This window comes from Corvus cornix, chromosome 12, assembly GCF_000738735.6.
Source record: "Corvus cornix cornix isolate S_Up_H32 chromosome 12, ASM73873v5, whole genome shotgun sequence".
Lineage (NCBI taxonomy): Eukaryota > Metazoa > Chordata > Aves > Passeriformes > Corvidae > Corvus > Corvus cornix.
Window position 1 is genome coordinate 20,272,819 of NC_046342.1, and position 23,536 is coordinate 20,296,354.

At 52.6% G+C, this 23,536-nt stretch overlaps 1 protein-coding gene across 2 annotated transcripts in view; it reads left to right on the forward strand.

The window, feature by feature from the left end:
* The window catches only part of LMCD1 (LIM and cysteine rich domains 1), a 29,710-nt gene extending 12,559 nt beyond the window's left edge, over window positions 1–17,151 (forward strand). For both annotated transcript variants that reach the window (XM_039559101.1, XM_039559102.1), the window contains exons 3-6: window positions 684–939; window positions 5,508–5,841; window positions 9,605–9,820; window positions 10,332–17,151. In XM_039559101.1, coding sequence (XP_039415035.1) covers window positions 684–939; window positions 5,508–5,841; window positions 9,605–9,820; window positions 10,332–10,408 — 883 coding nt within the window. In that variant the 3' untranslated portion in view covers window positions 10,409–17,151. The remainder of the gene's footprint in view (window positions 1–683; window positions 940–5,507; window positions 5,842–9,604; window positions 9,821–10,331) is intronic.
* The last annotated feature ends 6,385 nt before the right edge of the window (window positions 17,152–23,536 follow it).

Below are 23,536 nucleotides of genomic sequence, written 5' to 3' on the forward strand. Positions count from 1 at the left end.
TCCTGCTGAAATGCTCGGGGTTGTGTCAGAGTTACTTTGCCCCTTTTGCTATTAGTGTTTGATGGCAGTGCTGGCCACCAGAGTGTCCTTAAACACTCGTCTGGGTGATTTATACCTATTATAGTCAATTAAGCATCAGTTCCTTCCAGCAGTCACTTTCTTAATGGCACATAAAGCTTCATAATAGGCGAGGCTGGTGCTGGGCTGTTGCAGTCTGGTGAGGAGACCAATCTCCAATTTAGTGATGCTTAAAGGGGTTTCCAAAGTTCAGGGGAAGCCACAGCTCCCCGCAGGTGGGAGGCAGCAGATTTTGTAGTGCCAGAGGGCAGGGTTAGATGGGCTATTGGGGAGAAATTGTTCCCTGTGAGGGTGGGCAGGCCCTGGCACAGGGTGCCCAGAGCAGCTGGGGCTGCCCCTGGATCCCTGGCAGTGTCCAAGGCCAGGCTGGACATTGGGGCTTGGAGCAGCCTGGGACAGTGGAGGTGTCCCTGCCATGGCAGGGGTGGCACTGGATGGGCTTTAAGATCCTTTTCAACCCAAACAATTGCATGGTAAGCTTTCCGTCCTTGCTGTAAGCCCAGGCTGTGTTTAACCCTTGGGAGAGGCTGATGCCCCATGACTGAGCCCTTGTGTGACCCCGCGGCCCGGCTCACACCCAGGGGATGCTCTCTTGTCGGGCACAGGAAGATCTGCAAGTCGTGCAAGTGCAGCCAGGAGGAGCACAGCCTGAGCTCGGAGCTGGAGGATGACCGCAAGATCGGGCGCCTGCTCTCGGACTCCAAGTACTCCACACTCACGGCCCGGCTCAAGGGCGGCGACGGCATCCGCATCTACAAGAGGAACCGCATGATCGTCACCAACCCCAACATCTCGGGCAAGGACCCCACCTTCGACACCATCACCTACGAGTGGGCTCCCCCAGGGCTCGCCCAGAAGCTGGTAAGGGGATCCCTGGCGGGCTGGGTGTGGGCTGGGGTCGCTTTTTCAGAACGGAACTCGGCTCTGGAATAAAGTAATTGGGGAAAAGTAGTAAATCATGGTTTGCCTCAGAGAGCAGAACTGTATAGAGCACTCTGTGTTTCGGAAAACTGTGTAAATAAGCAGAGTAGGTAGGAGAGGGGGATGGAATGCCTTTGGGTTTTATGGGTTTGTTTACATTTCTAGGAGAAGTCTTAATGGATTTTACAACTAGAAAGCTCCCTCTTTAGTGAAGCTCATCTGCAATAAAAGCACGGCTGAGGAGAGATCCCATCCCTGCTGTCCTGCAGCCCTGTGCAGCCCCTGCCCGCTCCAAGGCCTCAGGCTGGATGTGAGAATGATTCCTCCAGGCCTTCTTGGGGTGTCTGGGCTGGGCAAGCAGAGGAGCAGGAAGGAGTTTGGCTTCTGGGGGGCAGCTGGGTGGTTGTGCCTCAGGGCTTCTCCTCTCCTGCTCACAGAGAGCATCCCTGTGCTGCTGGGGGAGTCCTTCCCTGGAGCAGTGGGCTGAGAGGCCCCATTCCCGGGGTCCCCCACCCTCCCTTTGATGAAGACCAGCAGCAGCCCATCCCTGTTCCAGCAGCCTCGTGGAGATCCTGCCCCCGGGAACAGGAGTGGGAGGGCTCCTTGTGCCAGGGCGTGCGAGCCTGGCCGCGAGCTCAGCTCTGTGCCTGAGAGCTGCTGCCTGCAGCTCCTGTCTGCGTGGGCAGGAGCTCTGCCCAGTGCTGCTGCCGGCAGAACCACTCTCACATCCAGCTCTGGAGCTGGGAATTTTTTTTCCTTACAGTTTAAACATAATCTGGTCTAAAAAAATATTTTATAAAGAGAACTCAGGGTAAAAAGGCGAGATGGGGCGTGTGGTCCCGTTTCGAGGGCTGGGTCCAAAACCAAGCCCCCAGCCCAGCTCCACCTCCCTCCCATGCCTGGTTTCCATCTGGACCAGCTGTGTGGGAAGGGGTGGAAGTGGTTTTCAGCGTGTGGAAGTGTGAGCCAGCAGAGCATTTCTTGCGGGAAAGCATTTAGCTGGCTTTTCGCTGTGCCATGGTATAAAACCGTTCTGTATTCCGCGGTCAGGAGTGGGCAGTGAGGAGCCTCTGCTCCTCAAATGAAACAAATAGCTGCAAGCTGTTGATAACAAACAGCTGAAAGCTGCTGAAAATGCAACCTGACTGTTTTAAAGAAGAATTGGGGATACAGATGTGAAAGTGCAGCCACAGCCCCCAGAGCCAGAGTGGTTAATTCTGCTGAAAAACCAGTTGCCCTGAGGGCCTCAGACAGGCTCAGTGGGAGTGAGCTGTGTGCTGGGGATGCTCCATCGAGGTGCTCACAGGTGCCCCTTCCCTTCCCTTCCCTTCCCTTCCCTTCCCTTCCCTTCCTCCCTTCCCTTCCCTTCCTTCTTCCCTTCCCTCCCTTCCCTTCCTTCCCTTCCCTTCTCCCTTCCCTTCCCCCCCCCCTTCCCTTCCCTTCCCTTCCCTTCCCTTCCCTTCCCTTCCCTTCCCTTCCCTTCCCGTTTGGAGCTGGCCCAGCAGGAATGTTTGTGAGCAGCCTTTGCCTTCCGCAGGTCCCAGGGGGAATCAGGGAGCTGCTGAGGGATGGGGAGAACAATGGTGGCACTGTTCCAGCAGCCTGGTCACTGAGCACGCTGCCATCCTGGGATTGTCAGGAACCCGGGTTCCATGGGCTGCAGCGTGGTGCTGCTGGTGCCCCGGGCAGGCTCGGCCCCTTGCCCTAAAGGATGCCCAGACTCTGTGGCTCCTGGGCTGATTTCGTCTTCCATGGCCCTGAACCCACCCTCCTGGGGGTGTGTGTTTGGGGTGATCCCAAATGCAGCCCTGGAGAGCCCAGTTCTCCCTCTCCTGCAGCTTCCAGCTCCATCCTTGTGCTGCTGGCAGAGGGGCAGCTCCGAGGGTACAAAATAGATCTGTTTAGGTTTTATAAAGAGAACTCAGGATAAAAAGGGGAGATGGGGAGCTGGATGCAAAACTAAACCCCCAGCTCAGCCCCACCCTCCTGATGGGGGAGGTTCAAAAATTTTATGAAAGCTTTTGATCTCTATAGTGCCTGGACAGGCTGGAATATATCTTGGTTCAAGTAAACAACAAGCAGGAGCTTTGGAGACAACCTTGATAAATTCTGGCTTGCAGATCAACTTGACAAACTTTGAGGAGAAGTGTTGGATGTCAGCCACTCTCAGGATAGTTTCAAAGGGATTTGGGCCAAAAAGCTGTTAGTGCAAAACTGCCTTGCTCCAGTGGTTTCCTCCTGAAGGCAGCCAGGAAACTTGGGATGGCTTTTAACCTTGTTTTGCTGAAGTGGATGGTCGATAATTGGAGGAAGTTCAGGGCATGTTCTCTTTAAGCCGTGCCTGCAGAAGTCATGAAGTAGATACTCAGGTCCTTGGGGAGAGTGAAAAGAACAGATCATAAAATAGCTCCAAGATCCAGTAGTGAACAGTGAAAACCTAAAATGCTCTTCCTCAAAATTACCTGCACTCAGGCAGCATAGTGAAGCATTGGCCATAACAATAAATGATAGCAGCAGATGTAGCAACTTTTTCTTTTTCTTCGTGGTAGTTTTGGGTGTCAGGTTGGATTTTTTTCCACCCCCTAATCTTTTCTCTGGACACATTTTATGACATCTGCAATTATAACTGTAAGCATTCCCTTGATCAGGGAGTGAAATCCCACTGCATGTCTGGGCAGATAGTGAAACCTGCCTCTGAGCAGGCTTTAAGGAAGCCTTTAAAAAAGCCTTGGGGCTTTGCTTTTCTCACTCTCAGCACAGACACTTTGTATTGGGAAGGGGGATCCTGGAGGTGGAGTGGAACAGGAGGCTCAGGTGCCTGTGCTGGCTCCTTGCTCTGGTGTAAGTGTTCATGAGTCTTGGCACATCAGTGGATTAAGGATTTCTCCCACTGAGATCCCACCACATTACTGCTCTGCTGGAGCTCGTGCTGGCCTGGTGTTCCTGGTCACACAGCATCGAGCTCCTTTCCAGTTGTGGGGCAGTGCCTGTGTGAGCCTGGGAGGAGCTGTCAGGGAATTCCTGTCTCTTTCTCCTGTCATTCCTCTTATTGATTCCTACGTCTGTGAAAGGCATTTGTGCACCAGATCACTGCCCCAGCATCCCACAGCTCTCCAACCAGCTGTTCCCAAGCACCACCTTCTCGCACAGGGCAACAACCTTCCCAGGAAACTGGACATCAAGCCCGCCTTTGCACAGGGGCACAATGTATGAGTGTTGATGTCTCATATCCCAGTGTGCAGTGATTTTAACTTGCACCCCAAGACATGGGGAAGAAGCCCTGCTTCCATTAAATCATTATCTGTTGCTGTTCCAAATTTCCTGTCAGGAATTCCGCCTGAGACAGAGCTGCTCTCTGGCTCAGAGTAGCCGAAGTGGAAGTGACTTGGAAGTTTCTCCTGACATGCTGAGTTGTTCAGTGCTGTGCAGGCATGTCTGTGTTGAAAAGCCCAGCCTGAGCCAGCTGCTGTGCCACAAACAGTTAAATCTTTTTGCTAAGTTTTTTTAGATTGAGTTTTCAAGTGCTGACCCAGTAAGAAGCAAATCTAATGCAGCTGGATGCTGGTCTAACAGGGAATGGCAGGGAGCCAACTGGCTGCCCTGTCGCTCTTCACACTACAATAGGAAAAATGCTGGAGTAGGAAACTCCCTTCCCTTATTCCCAGCCAGGAGAAGTTAACTGTGCAGCCCCCGTGGCCCACAAGCACTAACCCAGCCTGAGACTGAGATGGGTTTACTCTGCTGTTGAGGTAGTGGCCGGTTAAGTCAGAGACTTTATTTTGGGCAGTCTCTGGGCATTTCCCTTCTGTGTCACAGGGCACCGGTGACCAAACACCTTCCCTCTGCTGTGAAATCAGCAGTCAGGTGGAATTGGTGGCTGTTGGTGTCATGGACCCAACTGGTATCTGAATTTTTCCTGTATTATGATAATTTTGTTAATTGATAAAGGATGATCTTTCACTTTGGACTGCTCTGCACGCAGCCCCGTGGGGCTCTACAGTGCTCCAAGTGGCGACTCGCTCCCCGCAGCTCTCCCTGTCCCAGCACAAGGCAACAGAGAGCTGCTCATGGGTTTTGATATTTATGAGTTTTTAGTCTTTTCAGCAGCTGTGTTATCAAATTTCATGGAAAAAGTGTCATGGTAGTGCCAGCAAGGGAGTGTGTGCTGGGGTTTTTGTGCAAAGCAGGTCTGTCTGTGCTGCTTTGCTTTCCTGGGCAGACTGAGTTTTGTTTTTGAACAAACAAACAAACAAAAAATAATCTAAAACACCATCGAAATACCCAGTCTGTTTTCTGAGGATGAAATTATTTATAACAACCTGGCTACCACTGGCATCCAAGCCAGTTCAGCCTTTTATTTCTGAGCCGTGGGTTCCAACACCTCAGAGGGAGAAGGGAGGGGAAGGGCCCGTTTTCTGCTGCTGCTCCATCGCAGGAGTGGAGCATCTCCCTGCCCGGCTCTGCGTCCCTGGCACAGCAGCTCGGGTGACTCGTGTCTCCTGTCGCAGGCCATGCAGTACATGGAGCTGATCCCCAAGGAGCTGCAGCCGGTGGCGGGCACGGACGGGGCCTTCCATCGCCGCCGGCGGCTGACACGGCAGCTCCCGCTCTACGACCAGGACCCGGCCCAGTGCCGCGGCCTCGCCGAGGGCGAGCAGAAGCTGATGGAGGAGTTCGTGAGGAAGTACAAGGCCGAGGCACTGGGAGTCGGGGAGGTGGCACTGCCAGGCCAGGGCGGCGGCGGCAAGGAGGAGGAGAAGCTCCAGGACAAGAGCACCGACCCCAGCAGAGCCCCAAGTCGCCCAACGGGGCCCTGGAGAGCGCGCCGCAGCCGGGCACTACGTGAGTGCTGCCAGGGGATGGGACGGGACTGCTGGGGCTGCTCCGGGCTCGGGGAGCAGCTGGGAATAGAGTCAGCCTCAACTCGAGGGGCAGGAGATCACAGCAGCCAGGGTGATCTGTGCTGCCTTGTCCCCATCCTGCTCGCAGGGGATTCTCCATGCCTGCTGCAGGTGCTCGGTCACATCATGGTGCTTTGGAGCAGCACTGTGAGAGAGCCTGGAGGGACCCTCTGCTCCAGCCAGCCCTGCTGAGCACAAGGATCCATCTGACAGGGCTGGTGAGGGGGGTTCTCTTCTTTTTCATTTCCCTTTCTCTGCAGCAAAGGCCTTGCTGAGCCACCAAGGTAAGGGAATTCTCACTGTAGGAATTGGTTTGAACTCTGGGTTCTCGGCAGCTCTGAAAGGTTGGGCATGACGTGTCCCTGGATGATATGGTTCGTGGGTGTGGTGGTGTTTGGTTGAAAGCTGAACTTGATGATCTTGGAGGTCTTTTCCAACCTTCACGGTTCTGTGATGCAAGTCAGTATTTCCAGGTCGGCTTCCAGCCCAGAAAGACCACAAATGACAGGAGGTGAAGGCTCTGTCCAATTAACGAGGAGCTGTGAACATGGAGATAGTGCTCCCAGGGCTGTAATTGCTCTGGGGAGATGTAAACAGCTGCCCTGTGCCCCTGGGCATACAAATACACTTCCACAGGGAAATGACTGAGATTCCTCAACACCTTTTTAGATTTATATTCCCCCAGTGCTGTCTGGAGTGGCTGCTGAACAGGTGCTTATCATAAAATATGGTCAGTGGAAATACCTCGTCCTGGTCCTTGTGAGGGTGACTTGCAGCAGAGGATTTAAAGCTGAAAAAACAAATGGTGTCCAAGTGTTTTTAAGAGGAGATTCTTTCCTGCCATTCCTGCACTGAGGTTGTACATGTTGAGAGCAGTTTTCATTTTCAGTCCATATTGGGTAATGTCTCCCCTCTGCCATGGTCTGTTAATGTCCTTCTGACTTCGAATCCAGTGACACAGTAAAGATTTTCACTATTGCAACAAAACACTGAATTTTAAGATAAAAAATAGCCAAAAAAGGAAGTTTTCCTTTAAACATATCAATAAGTCATCCTAGCAATACGGGTTTACTTAAACTGCGAGTTTGTCCTTTCAAATAAATAAATACATAACTGTGATGTTATTCTCCTTAGTTTGAAGCATCATTTCTCTCAAGGCACCAGCTGAAAAATGGAGCAGCTTTCACAGCAGTGGCAGATCCACTGGGACAGCCACACTGTGCAGCCTAGGTCATGGCAGACCCAGGAAGGACTGGGGCCACTGGCCCTGCTGACCACTGGCCTCATCTTCTTCCATATCCCTGCTGCAAGTCTGTCCCACAAGCTGGGTGTTCTCCACAGAGCACAAAATCCTTACCCCCCCAGAACCAGAAACGCTCTGGTGTTACAAGTCCCTGCACTGGAATCAAATCAAGTACTGAGGCAGTTGATCCAAATAAGTCATTGTTCCCAAAAGCTTGAGGCCAGCGATGCAGGGAGTGCTCAGGGGAAGGCTGATGGTGTCTGGGAGCTCCTTCCCTGGGAGCTGGCACTGCAGAACGGGAGCTGGCACTGCAGAACAGGAGCTGGGGAAGAGTGAGATGGGAAAGCTTCAGAGAACAGGACACTGTTTTGGCCAACACCTCTGGTAATTCAGCTAATAAAGTCTTCACTCCTCTGCCTGTATGATGGAGACGTAAAAGGAGCACCAAGCTGTAATCCCACCTCAAATTTGAAGAATCACTTCTTTGTAGTGTGTAAATATCAGGATATGGAGGTTATACAATGCTTGGGAAAAGCCCTGTGAATAGTTTTTTCCCTGTGAATAATTTCCATAGAAAGGAACAGCAAAATAAGTTGTTTTTTTAACAGTTCTTGTTGGCAAGAAACTTGAGCTCAGGGTTGGAAACTGCTGTGTTTGTTCTTGCTTTAGATCCTGAAAGATAAGCAGGGCTGGGGCTGCTGGGTCTGTGGCTTCTGGGGGCTGACAGGGCAGAGGCAGCTGCAGGGTCTGGCTCTGGGGCTGACCCCAAATCTGGTGCCTCAGGGAGGTGTTGGGGGCGTAGCGAAAAGGCCTCAGTCCGGTGTGAGGGGTGCAGAATTCCTCAGTGCCTGTCTGTCCATGAGAGCTCTGCCAGCTGCTCCGTGCTGTGCTTGTTCAGCCAGCCCAGAAACGCCACAGCTCCTGCTCCGTGCCGAGTTTCCCCCTTCACTGACGTGGGGCTGGGAGCGCTCGCAAATGTGTCTGAAGCCCTCCATGGTGGAAGGAGCAGTGTCAGCACACATATCCCCTTTCAGCCGCACAGAACAGCCAAGCCAGGAAACATTCTGTCTCCTGTTCTCGTCAGCCTGGATTTCCTGGGAAAATGGGAGATGCCCATCAACGAGGTGGAACCATGCCAAGGACAGTGGGGCAGTTTCTGAAAACCCAGCTGAGGGAGGGAGGAGGCAATGGTGAAATGCGTGGGATGCTGGAAAGATCAGTGGCCAAACAGAGAAAAGCCACCTGGGGGGTGCAGATGCCCCGTGGCCTCCACTGGAACGGGAGGGCAGAGGGGAAGGAAACTCCATCGGTGCAAAGAGCAGTACTCCTCCCAGCACTCCTGTGTGAGCTGGGGCAAGGGGCTGACAGTGGTGGGAATTGTCCCTTTTCTGTCCCTGCCCCACCCCTGATGTCCTTCTGCAGCTCAGGGACTGTTGTTTTCCTTTTCTACTGAGAAATCTTGGGTTTGCGTCTCCTCTTCTCTTGAGCAACCTGGGCAAGTGGAAGGTGTCACTGCCTATGGAGGGGGTCAGAACTGGGGCATCTTTAAGGTCCCTTCCAACCCAAATCATTCTATGGTTCTATTATTATACCTATTAGAAGCTGTTGACTTAAATTGAGGTGTTTGTAAGTCGCCATCTGATCACAGGGACATTCCCAGTGCCTGACCCTGTGCCACTTGGAGCATGCTGGAGGGGGACACTGCTGTGCCAACGCTCTGATGGGGCACAGCAGTGCAACCACAACCCGTGTGACACACAGGCTGCTCCCACTGCCTCGCCCAGGCTGCTGCGGGATTGCTGGTAGAAATCCAGGCAAGGCTCTGCTGGAAGAGATTCCAGCAGCTGCTGAAGAGAGTTTCTTGTAGGGAGTGACAAAGCCCAGACTCAGAAGCTCTTACCCTGACCTGGACTATCCAGCTTCAATGGGAACTGGAACAACATCCTTCCAGTCTTCAAGTGGAGCTTTAAAACTGGCTCTTCACTAATCACAGGATCTCTCTGCAGGCACAGATAAAGAGCAAACCCAGTTGGTCTTATGTGTAATGTGCACGGATGCCATTAATCTTGAGATTAACCACATCTAATTCTGGCTCTTTGGCCTGCTAGAAATGGAAAACGCTTGCTGAAATCCGTGGAGTGACAACTGAGTTAGGCACAGACAGAAAACAATGAGAAGAGACCAAATTCCTGATCTCTTTTCGAAATTACATCTTTGATGTGCTGCATTCCTGCGCTGTAGGAATTCTTTTCTTCGAGAACCTTTGGATTTTGGTGAAGGTTTTCGTTTGGGAGGGGTCCCAAAGGCCCCTCAAAAATAAGCTACTCAGCACCATCTTCCCCCTGTGCCCATGGTGCTCGTACATATTGTCCCATGGCTGCAGAGCTCAGGGCTCCGGTGGTGGGCTCGAGCACTGCCCTGCTGCTGCCCAGCCCCGCTGACTGCTGCCTGTCTCTTGCAGCGCTGCGAGACCTGCAAGCAGCCGGTGCCCGGGGACTGCCCCGTGGTCTACGCCGACCGCGCCGGCTACTCCCGGCAGTGGCACCCAGCCTGCTTCGTGTGCTGCCGCTGCGCCGAGCCCCTCGTCGACCTCATCTACTTCTGGAAGAGCGGGGCTGCCTGGTGCGGGCGCCACTACTGCGAGAGCCTCCGGCCCCGCTGCGCCGGCTGCGACGAGGTACGGACCAGCTGAGACCTGTGATCCCCCTGTGCCAGCGTGGGGACTGACCAGAGTCCCTGTGATCCCCCCCTGTGCCAGCGTGGGGACTGACCAGAGTCCCTGTAATCCCAGCTGTGCCAGCGTGGGGACTGACCAGAGTCCCTGTGATCCCCCCCTGTGCCAGCGTGGGGACAAGCTGGAGACCCTCTGATCCCACCAGTGCCGGGTGGGAAGCACCCAGTGGCCCTCTGCTCCTGCTGGTGCCACGCTCAATCAGGGCTTCTGAGCAACCTGGTCTAGTGGAAGGTGTCCCTGCCCAGGGCAGGGGGTTGGAACAAGGTGACCTTCAGAGGTCTCTGCCAACCCAAACCATCCTGTGATTATTTTATGTACCCATTCCCAAAGCCTGGCCTCCACGACTGATGGGCTTGGTGGGAAGTGTGGGGCCGGTTCTCCCTGCTCCAGCCACCCTCCAGCTTGGTGTAGTGGTGGAAATAAGCAGTTGTCTGTCTGTCTATCTGTCCCATAGATCATCTTCTCGGAGGACTACGAGCGGGTGGAAGGGCTGACCTGGCACAAGAAGCACTTTGCCTGCCTGGAGTGTGAGACGCTGCTGACGGGCAAACCGTTCTCCCTGGCCAATGCCAGCCTCCTGTGCACCACCTGCAGCCAGAGCAGGGTCTGAGCAGGGGCAGCTGGGGCCCCGTGGGCTCCCCGAGGTCCCACCAGGACTGGGGGCATTTGGAAATACAGCAGAAGGAGAAGGTTAAAAAATGTAAGAGTCTGACTATTCAGTTTCAAGCAACTCCATGTTCCCTTGCATCCAGCACAGCCTGAGGAGAGTATTTCCTTGGGGTTCTCTTGGATCTGACAGGGAGCCCTCATGCCCACGGGTGGGAGGTGTGCGGTGTACCTGGCCAGGAGGAACTGGAACGGAGGGTCTGTGCTGTGTCTGTGCTGGTTTTTATCAAGTGTGTCCAACCTTCTTATGACTAAGATCTTGCAATAGCCTTTTGGAAATAATACATCTCAACAATAACCTCTGGCATACTAAACCTACGGCTGTGGTGAAAAACAAGGGGTGTTTGTGGTTTTTAAATCCTTACTGGAATTAGGCTAACAGGCTGCTGCCACTGTGCCAAAGCAGTGGGTTTGAGGAATTTGATCAACTTGCTGAAAGCAAATGATACAAAATCGCAACCACACGCAGCTGGGGCTTTGTCCTGTGCAATGATGCAAAACCAAGGAGTGGGCACGCAGGGCAAGGGGTTCACTCTGGTGAGAGGGGCAGGGCATGGCTCTGCCCGGGCAGCGACTGGCTCAGCCCATGGAGCTGCCTCCCTGGAACTGGAATGTAAACAATTTTGTGGAAAACAGCTTTACAGCCTCAGCTGTCTTGGGGGGCAGAGTGCGTGCGTGCGTGTCCCTGAGATGCTGCAATGTCACTTTTCCCTGCAGTACTTCAGTGACCCTTCCAAGTACCAGGGAGCTGCACCTTCCCCTCGGAGCCAGCAGCCCCTTGCCCTGGGCCCTGCCCTGCTCCTTGCCCCGCAGCTCTCCCGTTGCCTCTTGGGTCTGGTGGCAGTGGCGCTGTCCCAGGATCTGGCACTGAGTCCCTGTGGATCATATTCATTCCCTACATACAGTGATGCTTCTGGTACTCACTGAAAACATCAGGCAGTCCAGGCTGGCAGGTGCCTGTGCTCAGTCTGTTTGTTATACTGAGTATCTACATGATTTGCCAGAGAACTGGAATATTTTCTCACCAAGGTGAGTGTCCATGGAGCTCACAGCTGCTGGGGGCTCTTTCTGCTCAGCAGACTCTGGTTTCTCCTCAAGGCCTGCTCCATTTGGTGGGTGTTTGCTTGCTTCTGTTGAAATAACTTGGGAGATGAGAGCTGGGTGAAGCTGGACCTGCTACAGGGCTGGAGCAGGTGAGCTGTGGACCTGCCTCGGGGAGTGGGACAAACCCATGGCTGTGCTGGGGCAGCTGAGCCCCATGTGGGGCACAGCCATTCCTGGGTGCCTCCTGTGCCTCGAGCAGCCCTGTCACAGCCCCTGTGAGTGGTGACACTCCTGGGGACACTGGGGTGCCTACAGGAGTCAGTGGGAAGGAGCGGAGCAGGGAGGTGCTGAGGTGCAGAGAGGGGTGAGGTCTCTCCCAGCCCCCATGGGTGGCACTTCTGCTGCATTTGGGGATCCACATGTACACGTGAGCACTCCAGAGGTGGCATATTCCTGTAGAACCCTGTTTTTGTGGGTAACCCTCCCCTCTCCACTGCTTGGGGAGCTGTGGGGGAAAAGGGGATCCCCTTCCACCCCAGCCACGGTTAAAAGCCAGCCCAGACTCAGCGGGTGGCAGTGGAGAAGAGGTGGTTCTTTGCTGCAGAAGAATGTGGGTGGGAGCTTGGGCAAATGTCAGGGCAGAGGCACAGGGTGAGGAGGGATTTGGGGAGAGCACTGGGCTGGCCCTCTCCCCTAGCCCTCACTCCTGAGGGCTGTGAGGGCAGGGCTGGGTCATCCCCACCACCCTCCCTGCCCTGAGGTGGTCTCTGACAGGAGAGGGGTCATGTTCACTTTATGTACAATGAAAGACTCCAGGGAGACCTTGTAGATACCTTCCAGAACCTAAAGGAGAGAGACCAAGAGAGCTGGAGAGGGACTGTGGACAAGGGACAGTGGCAGCCCACTGCAGCATGTTCTGAGTTTTGATTTTGTGATCTGTAAATTGTATTTCTTAGAAGTCCCTGTTTCAGCACGCACTTGCTTCAGGCCTTTGGGACTGCTGGCACCTGTTCGAGCCTTGCAGGTATTTCTGCAGCTCGTAAACTGCTGTCTGCTAAAGAAATTTACTGCAATTAAACAGCTTCACAGAATCCTGTGCCTCTCCAGTGTCAGGAGCAAAAGCGTGAAATTAATGCATCAAACAGCTCGAAGCATGTGGGAGCCTTTAGTGTTGATATTAGAATGGAAATTCTAGGGGTAGGCATGAGCTGATCCTCCCCCCAGCAAGGGCAGTATTTTAACTTGTGGGGCTGCAAAGGACAAAGCCCCTCGTGTCCTGTCAATGACCAGGGCAGGTGAGCACAGGGAATTTGTGCCTCCTGTGTGAACATCCAGCTCCAATTTAAACTCAAAACATTCTGTATAGTTGTTCTAAATACAACTGACAGTACATTTAAATGTCCCTAAATCTTTAAATAAAGTATTTCTGGATACAAAAATCCTTCACCTGCTCCCCCACTGCCAACCCAGCCAGGAGCAAGGGTGGGAGAGAGGGAGGGCAGAGCCTCCCCACAGAGAGAAATAGCCACTGACTGGGCTGAAGCCACATTTCAGTAGAAGTTTTGCAAGCTGAAGTTTTTCAGAGCTTAACTGCTCTGAAGCTGCAAATATTTGCAGTGCTGTCTCATTTGTGGTGTCCTTTTTTTTTTTTTTTTAAGAAATATTCAAGGCAGAGAAAGGGCCCATCTGTCTGTGATGTGGGAGATTGAACCTGGGAGAGGCAGAGGCTGTTGAAGGACAGTGGCTGCGTGGGGCTCACCTTCCTCCCCACATCCCCCATCGACACCGGCGTCATCCCCACCTGGGGCCATTGTCCCGTGGGACCAGAGGAGGACCTGGCCTCAGCCAGGGAGGTGCCTGTGCTCTGCACCTGAGCACAGGGAGCTTTACCTGCTGAGGCAGGGAGGAACCATTGAGAAATGAGCAGTGGCCGGAGCGATGCTGTTACACACCCCAGAGAGGGAGGGAGGGAGGGCCAGGGGGAGCCCTTCAGTCACTGCTGGTTCCTTCTGTACATTTGTAATATTCAGGCCAAAACAAACAATTAAACTTGAAATTCAATTTCTCAGCTCCTGTGAATAAGAGAAAGCTCCTAGTCCGAGTGAGAGGAGGACAGTAACTCACTGTTAAAGAGCTGCCACTCCAAGGCCAGGGGTCACCAGAGGAACCCACCAGAGGAAGCTGGTTGGCATCTCACAGCAGGGCTCACTCCCACCACTGCCCCACACAAGTCTCTCCAGGCAGCCAGGAGAGAGGGAGGTCTGGAGGCATTTAACAGGTTTCCCTGGTCTATGGAAAACACCTGGACACTGAGATTGATTGACTGATTGATTAGCACTGGACACATGTGGAAGCCCTGTCCTCAGGGGTTGGTGGGTAGGAGGAGGGATTTGTGGGGCACAGATGCTGTGGGGAGTCTGGAGCCAGCTCTGCACCCCCTGTGCTTCTGGAACTGTGCAGAAAATCCTTAAATGAGGGGGGAAAACTACAGTGGTCTGTGTTTCCCTGCAGTGCCTGGCTTTGGGTGTGAGAGCAGAGCCCCAGGGTGGGGGTTTGGACTGAAGGTGCTCAGGCTCTGGCTTGCATCATTCCAGGCAAGAAAAGCAAATCAGCCTTCTCCTTTACAGTTTGTTTCCAAAAACAACTCTTTGCTTCGATGCTTCTCCAGTGAATTGATGCAGACCTGATTTATTGGAATGGATGGGATTCTTGTTATTTACCTTGGTGGTAACAAACAGCCATAGAGAAGTTGTTGATCCTGGGTATAACTCAGTAAGAACCTGATCCTGGGGTGGAGGACAATTGCCTTAAACAGAAACTTTTAAGGGGTTTTATTAGGCCGTCAATTCTTTAAAAAAATGTGATTTCAGGTACCTATAACTAATAAAGCTCAAAATTCAGTGGCCGCAGGCGAGAAAAACATAAACCAAAGGCAGAGTGAGGTGGCTGTATAAACACTACAATAAAACTTGCTTAAAAGCCCCAGAGAGAAAAATTTAGAGGTGAAAAAGCAAGTACTCATGAAGTGCTGGTGTGTTTCAGTGGAAACTTCCAAGACCTGCAGCAGCTGCTACTTTAGGGCAGAGTTAAAGAAAGCCTATATGGCTGTGTGTTCTTCTGTAAAAAGTGAGGTTATGTTTATATAAATCTAATTTGAGCTTTCATTTACTTTTCAACTCCCTTTCTTCAGCAAAATCACCAAAAAATCACCCTCTCCACAGTGATGGTTTTGTAGATTTTGCCTGATTTCAGGATCTCCAGCAGCCCTGGGGCACAGGGCTCATCCCACGGTGCTTCCCCCCAGGAATACCTGATTGATGTTCTTGCATGTCCATGAACAGAGGGGTGTTGTAATAAAGTAAACGGGCAGCAGCCCTGCCCATGGCAGGGGTTTGGAGTGAGATCCAAACTCACCACACCCACTAAAGCCTATCATGAAGTGCCACACCAGCTCATCTTCTGAACACTTCCAGGGATAGCGACTCCACCGTGTCCCTTGGAGCAGGGCTGGGGATGCTGAAGGAGCTGGCAGCACTGGAAGTTTCTGGGATTCAGGCAGAAGCTCCAGGAAAAGCTCTCTCTGCAGCAGTCTGGTGGGAATTTTTGCTGAGAGCAGCCTAAACAAGAAGAGCACTGTAAATGCTGTTCTCGGAGCGAGGGGCTGGGTTCCTGCCCAGCCGTGGTGCCTCTGCATTCCCCTGGCTGTGAGGGGCAGCCCGGACAGGCCACAGGCTCTCTGCATGGCCTGTGGGCAGCCCTGAATACCGAGGGGCTCATTGCCCCAGGCCATCGTCAGCCCTTGGAAAATCCCCTTTATCGGAGCCCTGAAGTGACCAGGAGCTTCCTGTTCCAACCAAATGCATCTGCTTTGGGTCCTTGGATTTATCCCTTCATCGTTGCCACAGGGGGCTGGTGCTTTGCCAACCCATTGTGTCTCGGTTGCAAACAGATGGTCAGGGCTGAAAATGGGATGGGGTTCAAAACCAGCCCAAAATGTTCAATGCCAACCTGCTGGCCAGATGTCTTTGTGGAAATCTGACCCTCCGCCCTGTGCCCTGGGTGGTGGCTGCAGCATGGAGCCGGGGACATGGCACACAATGGCCAGGCACAGCTGATGCCAGCAGCCCCACCCCTGGTCCCACCTCTCTTTCCCAAGCAGACAAACCCCACCGCTGAAACCCACGAACCCACCGACTCCCTGCTAGAGCTGTTTAATTGCCCAGCCTCTGATTCACCTCTGCCTGGAGTTTGTTCTCAAACCAAGCGAAGTCAGGAACCAAAAGTGACCCCAGAACTTAATCCTGATGGAATGCTTACTCCCCCTCGGAAGAGGATCAGGAGATTAACACTCACCTTCCTGGCAGCCTCTCCAAGTGACATTTTGATGACTTAAGACACCAAAAAGCAGCTTCTGCAGGGAAGGTCAGTGCAACATTTTAATCAAAATTGGTCAAAACTCAGCTTTAGGGTTTTGCACGTGCACGTGGTAATTCAAAATTTGTCCTGATTTTGAAAACAATTATGATTTTTTTTCCCCAGGCAACAACATTTTTAGGAAACCCCTTGAATAATCCTGGCTTTCTGCTGGTAAAAGATCCTGGGGTAAAATTCCTGGTGCTGTAATAGACATTCTTCCTGGAATTCTCTGCTTTGCCGTGAAGAGTCTTAACTACAGCCTCCATCTCTCCAGGATTTGTGCTTGCAACAGCCCCAGCTCTCTCCAGGCTGTTATTCAGCCCCCAACACCTGGTGCCAAAATTCTTCCCTGCAGGCGAAGTGGGTCAGGTTTTCGCTGCTGCTGCTCAGCTGGCTGGAGCAAGAGTCCACAGGGGAAGTTGACCCAGTGAGTTTAATCCAAGGGCGCTTTCCTGCTCTTTTAAAGCGTGGCTATGTCACACCAGGGACTGTTGACTGGGGTGTGGCAGCTGGAGATGCCATGCCATGCCAGGATGTTTAAAGCCAGACCAAGGGAAAAAATATATATAAGGCAAGGAAGGTTTTTTCTTGAAGATTGCAGAGTAGGCTGCAGCCTCAGATGGGTCAGTTCCATTTTGAGTGCCCAGGGACATGGAAAATAAAAGCACGAGATTCTGGAAAAGCAAAGCAAACCAGAATTGAGCCGCTGATGCCATCAGCTGCATCCTACTCCTTCCAGAGGGAAAAAGCCTTTCACACTGACTTGATTTCTGCAGCCCCAAAAATAAGGTTCCTCTTTAAGAGCAGCTTTACTTGTTGCCCTAAGCAACCATCTACATCCAAGTGTTATGGGCTGGGATGTGAAACAGCCAGCAGGAGGGGCCAAGCAGTGCCGGGGATCAGAAGAACACGGGGGCAGCAGGGCAGGACATGTGCTTTGGTGGCATGTGGCATTTGCCATGGTTAGCAGAAAGCACTTGTCATTTCTTGAACCTTTATGCTTTAAATATTTTGCCTGACAGTCAAGTAAATTCTGGTCTGTTGTAACCCAAGCAGGAGCTGCCCTCTCATCACTGGTTGCTTTCAGCTGTAAACATTCATTTGTTTGCATTTTGCCCTCATGGGGAAAAGTAAATCTCAAAGGGTAAGGTATTTGTAACCTTCAGTTTGTTGGTACTAAAACAGTCAAGGGGCTTTTCCTGTGACTGATGTGCCTCTACAAAGGCATCCTTGGTGGCCATGGTGGGCAACTGCTGCCCCCAGACTGGAGCTGCTGTGGCTTCCAAAATCACTGGAAGCTCCTGGGAACTGATTTCCTGGGGGTCAGGTTGTTCTGTCTTTAATTACATTTAGTGGTGCTGGAGCCTGACCAGCAACCCTTCACCACAGCTGGGGTTTGGGCTACTGCAAAGGCACTGGGTGTCCCTCCCATTTGGTGTTGACCCCTCTGGATACTCATTCTCTTTGAAAATTCCCTGGAAAGTGGGGAAATATCTCAAGTGACACAAATTCACATTTTTCAACCTGCAAACAATAAGGCTCTGTTACAAAAAATGCTAACATCACTAGGAGCAAAGCAGGGTAAATACAGGAACTGTATTTATTGTGGCTCCAAAGAGGTACTGCTGCAAGGCCAGACCCTGAGCGCTGCCCCGTGTGCAGGTCCAGCCCACCCGCCCCTGGAGCCAGTGACACCGTGTGGCAGTGGTGTCCCAGGAGTGGCAGCAGAAGCCTGTCCTGTAAAGTCACCCCTGTCCCAGGGGCTCTCCTGCCTGCTCACTCCCTGCCTTTCCCTTCACAGAGTTTCTAGCCAAGGCCTGCATTTAAAGAGGTGTCTCGGAGATGCCGCGTCTGGCAGTGGCCGGTGCTGTTCCGGATGCTGGTGTGACAAGGAAACACCTCCACATCCTCTGGGCAGAGTTAATATTTGGACAGTGTTAAAATATAACCAGCATTCCTCAGCTCATTCCTCTGAATGCCCTGGCTGTGCCCCAGCCCTCTCCAACCTGCGAGGCACTGCCTGGCTCCCCTCCCACTGCACGGGGCTCGGGGCTTGACACCGGCACTTGGGATTTAAACAAAGCACACTTTAATATCTGCAGCAGGAATGCCTGAGCAGTGGCCACAGAACAGCAACGATTAAGGGCTGAGGAGAAAAACAATTAAACTGGTCAGGCAAAATATTAGGAGAGTGGCTCTGCAAATACTGGGTTTTTTCTCTCTCAAAAATAAAGAAGGAGCCTGAGGTTGAGAGCTGTGCTCTGAATATTCATGGAGCTCTGCTGGTCCTCAGGCAGCACTAGCTTGCAGGAGGGTGAGGAAGCCCTCCAGCTGTTCACCTCTGCAGTTCAGTCTGTCATTCCTCAAATTAGCACACTACGGAAAAGGCTGGAAAGGTGGAAGGTGGTGGTCCTGGTGTATCAGTCCTGATAACGTGGTGTGAAATCGGGCCGGACTCCCTCATGTCCCAAGGAGAGGAGCCTGGGTGCGAGTCTGAGGAGAAGAGCAGGGTTTCCTCACAGGCCCAGAGCACCAGTGGCCCCAGCCATGTCCCCTTTGGCAGCACGCCCTGAGCTGCAGGGCAGGGCCCACACTGTGCCCCCGGTTTGGGTCCTGTGCCCTCGCTGTCAGCACTCACCAGGAGCTGCGGTTTGGCACCGAAAGGCCTGGAGACACCCACAGAAAAGGGACCCCGAGCCCAGGGCTGTGTCTGTCCCACACACAGCCCCTACAGCTGTGGCTCTGCGGCCCCTGCAGCTGCAGGAAGTGCTGGGGAATTAGAGGCAGAGGAACAAAACGTTTAATTTCAGGTTGTGGCATAAGCATGTGTGCAGGGGCTGCAGGAAGCACAGTGAGAGCTGTTTGGCTCTTTTCCCCTCAAAAAAGGGAGTTTAACTCCACTCCAAGATGAGCTTTAAGGTCCTTTCCAACCAAAACCATTCTGTGATTCTAGGATCCCTCCTCTCCCAAGCCACTGTTGCACCACCAAAGCTGCCTGTCGCAACCCTGTGGTCTTCCAGCTGCAGGAAGGTCCATCCCAAAGCCAGGAACTTTGTGAAAACCCCCCAACATTAGGCACAGCCAGTTTATCAAGATTAGTTAATTAAAGGCCACTTGTTATTAATTTGGAGATTTCCAGAATATGTTTAGTCCCTGTAAAGTCACCAGAAAAGAAAAATTGCTGCAACAAGTTTTCCTTGGATATGAAAAATGACCTTCCTTGCCCGAGGGAATTCAGAGCTGCACACCCAGAAGGCAGGTGCCTCCCAGCTGAGCGGCCCCGAGTCCCCTCTCTCTCACAGGGCTGCTCTGCAAGCGCTGTCAACCCGGGGAAATTTATTTAGGCAGTCTCAAGGGAAGGTCTTGGCAAAGCATTAATGGCCTTCTTTTATAAAAGAGACCTTTATTCCCTGGCCTGTGTCTCATTCAGCTGGTTGGGTCCATGTGCAGGGCCAATATCCATCTCTGAGCGTTTCCGTGGGGCTGCGGAGGAATTCGCTGAGCCCGTGGTGAAACATCTGCCTCAGCAATAACACAGCTGCACGTGGTGCCCTCTCACCCCGAGGGCTGAGCTGCTGCACCCTCAGCTTGTGGGCACCTTGGCATTTCGTGTGCTCAGTGTCATGGGCACCTCAGAATTCCGTGCTTGTTCCACTGGGAATGAGCCGGTGCAGAGTGGGAAAGGAAGAGAACATGCAGAAAACCCCTGTGAAAATGAAAGGCTGAGAGTAATCCCTGTATCCTGGCACTGCATTCAACTGCAGCTGGATGTGGAATCCTAGATAGTTCTGAAGTATCGAATTCAAAGTGATGTGTGTGAGCCCCAGCCACAACTCTCCAAAAGAGATCCCAATTCTGGGAAAACAAATTCCAAACAGTTAAGAAAAAACACGTCTGAGACACTCCAATTAACTGCAACTCTCACATGGTCTCGGATTTGTCTCGGAGCCTCCCTAGATTTTCCTCCTTAATCCTAGAATGAAATTCAATTTATTTCATATGTTCTTAGTGCCTGAAGGATTATTGTACCCTTGCAGTCACTTGTAGGGCCTCCTGCCCTTCCCTTCCCTTCCCTTCCCTTCCCTTCCCTTCCCTTCCCTTCCCTTCCCTTCCCTTCCCTTCCCTTCCCTTCCCTCATGGAACAGTCATTTCCTTGATTTCGATAGAGCAGGACAAGTGTGGCCAGCTGATATCTTCACCATCTGAGTGGTTCCATGTCATAAATAGATGCAACAAGTCAAGGGGACTCCAACCCCCACGGAGTCACCAAAGGAATGAGCACAATTCCTGCTGCTGCTTCATGAACCTTCCTCCAATAGAGATTTTCGTTATGGTTTTCTACATAAATAGTATAGAAAATTAGAAATAAAAATAATATATCAAATTCTAAATTAAATTCATTAATTCTAAATTAATTCTAAATATATAAAAGTCTCTTCTCATGATAAATCGGTTCTCAGAGCAGCTTACCCTGGAAAATGCGGGCCCTGTCCTGGTCCAGCCAATGGACATCCAAAACTCAATATTCCTCAGCCATTCTATCACCAGAAATACCAGCAGCACGAGCTGGCAACACCACTTCTGGTAGCAAAATAACTCAGATTCATTCTTAAATGTAGCAAAATAAATTGATTTATCTCTGAAGAACCATTAATATGAGAGTTTGGTTTGGTTTGTGTCTCTGCAATCAGGAAATATCCCTAACCCAGAAATGTCCCCTTCATCTGATTTTTCAAAATCAGTCTTTCTATTTCTAATTAGCTCTTGGCACGAAAGCTTTTTATAGCAAGGTTTCAGCCAAAAGGAGATGAGTTGGGCTGTGAATTTCTGACTTGTCAAGACAAAAGTTCCAGAGCGGGGAAATAAAGGCGGTTGTCCCAAAGTGTCCCAGGGAAATGGGCTGGTTCTCCCACATCATCCTTGGATGGGAGCATGGGCACGGAGAATAGCCCCGCTGGTGCCAGGGGCAGGACTTTGGTGGCAGTTCCAGTGGGAAAACACCTGTTCCCAGGGGTAAATGACAGTCAAGACACTGCTGTCACTGTCACACGTTCCTCAGAACCGGCCTTCCCCTCCGCACAGAGCTGCCTCGTCCCCAGCGCCCCGTGCACGGCTGCCCCACCCCGTGGGGATGGAGACACGTGTGACAGGCTCGGTGGGTGGCCTGGGGCAGGTGGCCCTTGAACACACCCCGGTGCCCGGGCAGGATGCCGATGTTGCCCCCTTGCCACATGCCAGCCGCAGAGCCAGAGCACCCGGCCTCTCCTGTGGAGGGAGGTTCAGAGCTCCTTTCCAAACCCAACCCACCATGCCTGTGCTGCATTCCAGGCCCACGGCCCCGCTGTCCCCAGGTCCCTCTGGGAGGGGACCCCACACCCCATCCTCCCTCCACAGCAGCTCCTCACAGGGTCGCACCGGGTGATGGCCCTGGAACCGACTGCCTGGTGGGTGATGTCACCGGAATCACAGAGGGAAAGGCCAAATAAGGCAGCAATTTAGGGAGGATATGTCCTAAAATGGGAGTTGGACTGATGACCAGCAAGCACAGGACACAGGGATGATATTACCATGTTGAGAGCCCAGAGCCCGCACAGTCCCAATGCTGGGAAAAATCCCTTCAGGACCTGGAAAGGGGAGAGAAAATCAGCTGAAGTCAGAGCTCTTTCCTCCCCAAATGCAGGCAGGGCCTGAGGTCAGCGTGGGAAGGATCCCAGTGCTAGGAGAGATGGACACATCAATGCCGTGAGAATTTTTTTCCTGGGAAGAGACAGTTTTTTGAGGAGTTCCTTCAACATGATTTTGGCTTTTCAACATAGAGCAATGAGCCTGTTCTGGGCAATTGGAGAAATGTGATTTTAAAGGGGCTTGAAGCCAAACACAGGGAGGAAGCTGGACCGAGCTGAAGAAGGGGAAGGGGTGCAGATCCTACACCGGCTGCAGGGCTGGGGCAGGCTCTGCTGGGAGCTGCTGGGAAGCTGCTGGGCTTCAGTGCAAGGCTGCATCCCTCCCAGCAGGGAGGAGCTGTTTGGGGTATCCCGGTGTGCTCAGCACCCAGGGAAGGACAGAGCTGCCAAGGATTCCACGGAGGGAGCCCAGCCAAACGCACTGGGAATCTGCCCACCTCCCCTCTGCCACACTGCACTCCCCTGATGCCCAGAGCAGGAGGGGCTGAGCTGACAGCACAGACATTACCAGGTTTTCATATTTATTGGATGAAATTGAATTTAGGGGCTGCGGTGTCAAAAGATTGAACTTGATTTATAAACCCCACCAAGACCCAGGTCCAGGAGGGTGGTGAGGGAAGATTTGGGCTTACCCAGCAGAATTTGCTCCTTTGGGCAGAAAGGTGAGATGGGGCCTCACCAAGGGGTTACTCAGATTCTGGAGGACTGGAATAACAGCCAATTTAATGAGAGCCACAGCTGTGCTCCAGCTGCAGCTGCCTGAGTGGCATCTGTACCCCTGGCAGCTGTACAGACACATGGGGTGGGTGTGCTCAGGACCACACTGTGGGAATTCCTGGGCAGCAAGTCTGTAAGGAGAAATTCAGGAGCTGGCCAAGGCCCCAAGCATCTCTAGTCATGGTGCTGGGAAGAGATGGCTGGAACTGGCCACACTCAGGTACTGTCCCCAAGCAGCATCAGTGACAGTCCAACCCAGCCAGGGTCCCTCTGCCTTCACCCCTAGGGCCTCACAAACACACAGGCTGAGGATGTCAGCATCCCCAAGTTGCTCTCCTCATTCCCATGCAGCACTAATAATAACCACGGAGTGCAGCTATTAATAACAGCGATGGCCAGTGCTGTCTGCAGTGACGACACCGAGCACAGGCTGGCAGGGCCCCCCTCCCTGCACCCAGCAGAGCCCCAGAAATGCAATAGTTTCCTGTGAAAGAGGTCCTGCTCATTCATCAGGCATCAAGAAGTGTGTGCAGGCCAAGAATGTATTTATTTTTCATCTAAATATAGTTGAAGTTCTATTAAAATCTGCCAGGAGTGGCCGGACTCCCACCCCACACCAGGCACCAGGGAGGTGACACACAGCTCTGGGTGCCAGTCCCTTGTTTCCACGTGTGCCTTCATGCCAGGATGCTCTGGGTGATGCTTTGGCACAAGGAGGGGCTGTGGGGAGGGGTGATGGCACCACTGCCTGCCGCCCCCCCACCTGTGCCCAGGTAAGACTCAGATGGCCACAGCCTCTCCCCTGCACGGGAGCATGGGCAGCTCTGAGCGTTTGGCAGCACGAGAGCACGAGGCCCCGAGATGGCTCCTGCAGGGACGGCCCAGGGATGTCAGGCAGGGGACACCCAGCCCCAGGCAGGGTCGGGGGCTGTTTGAGGGGTCACTGCTTGGCCTCTGGCAGCAGCACTGGAGAGGATGAAGTTTATCTCGTGCTTCAAGAATGACTCTTCGTGAGCGAATTGGGTTTGTATTTGTTTCAGAACAACCACTAGCAACTGCTGGGGCCAGCAGGAATCTGGCCTGATGATTATTTAGGTTATTTGGATAGCTTCGAAAGTTTATCCAAACTGTC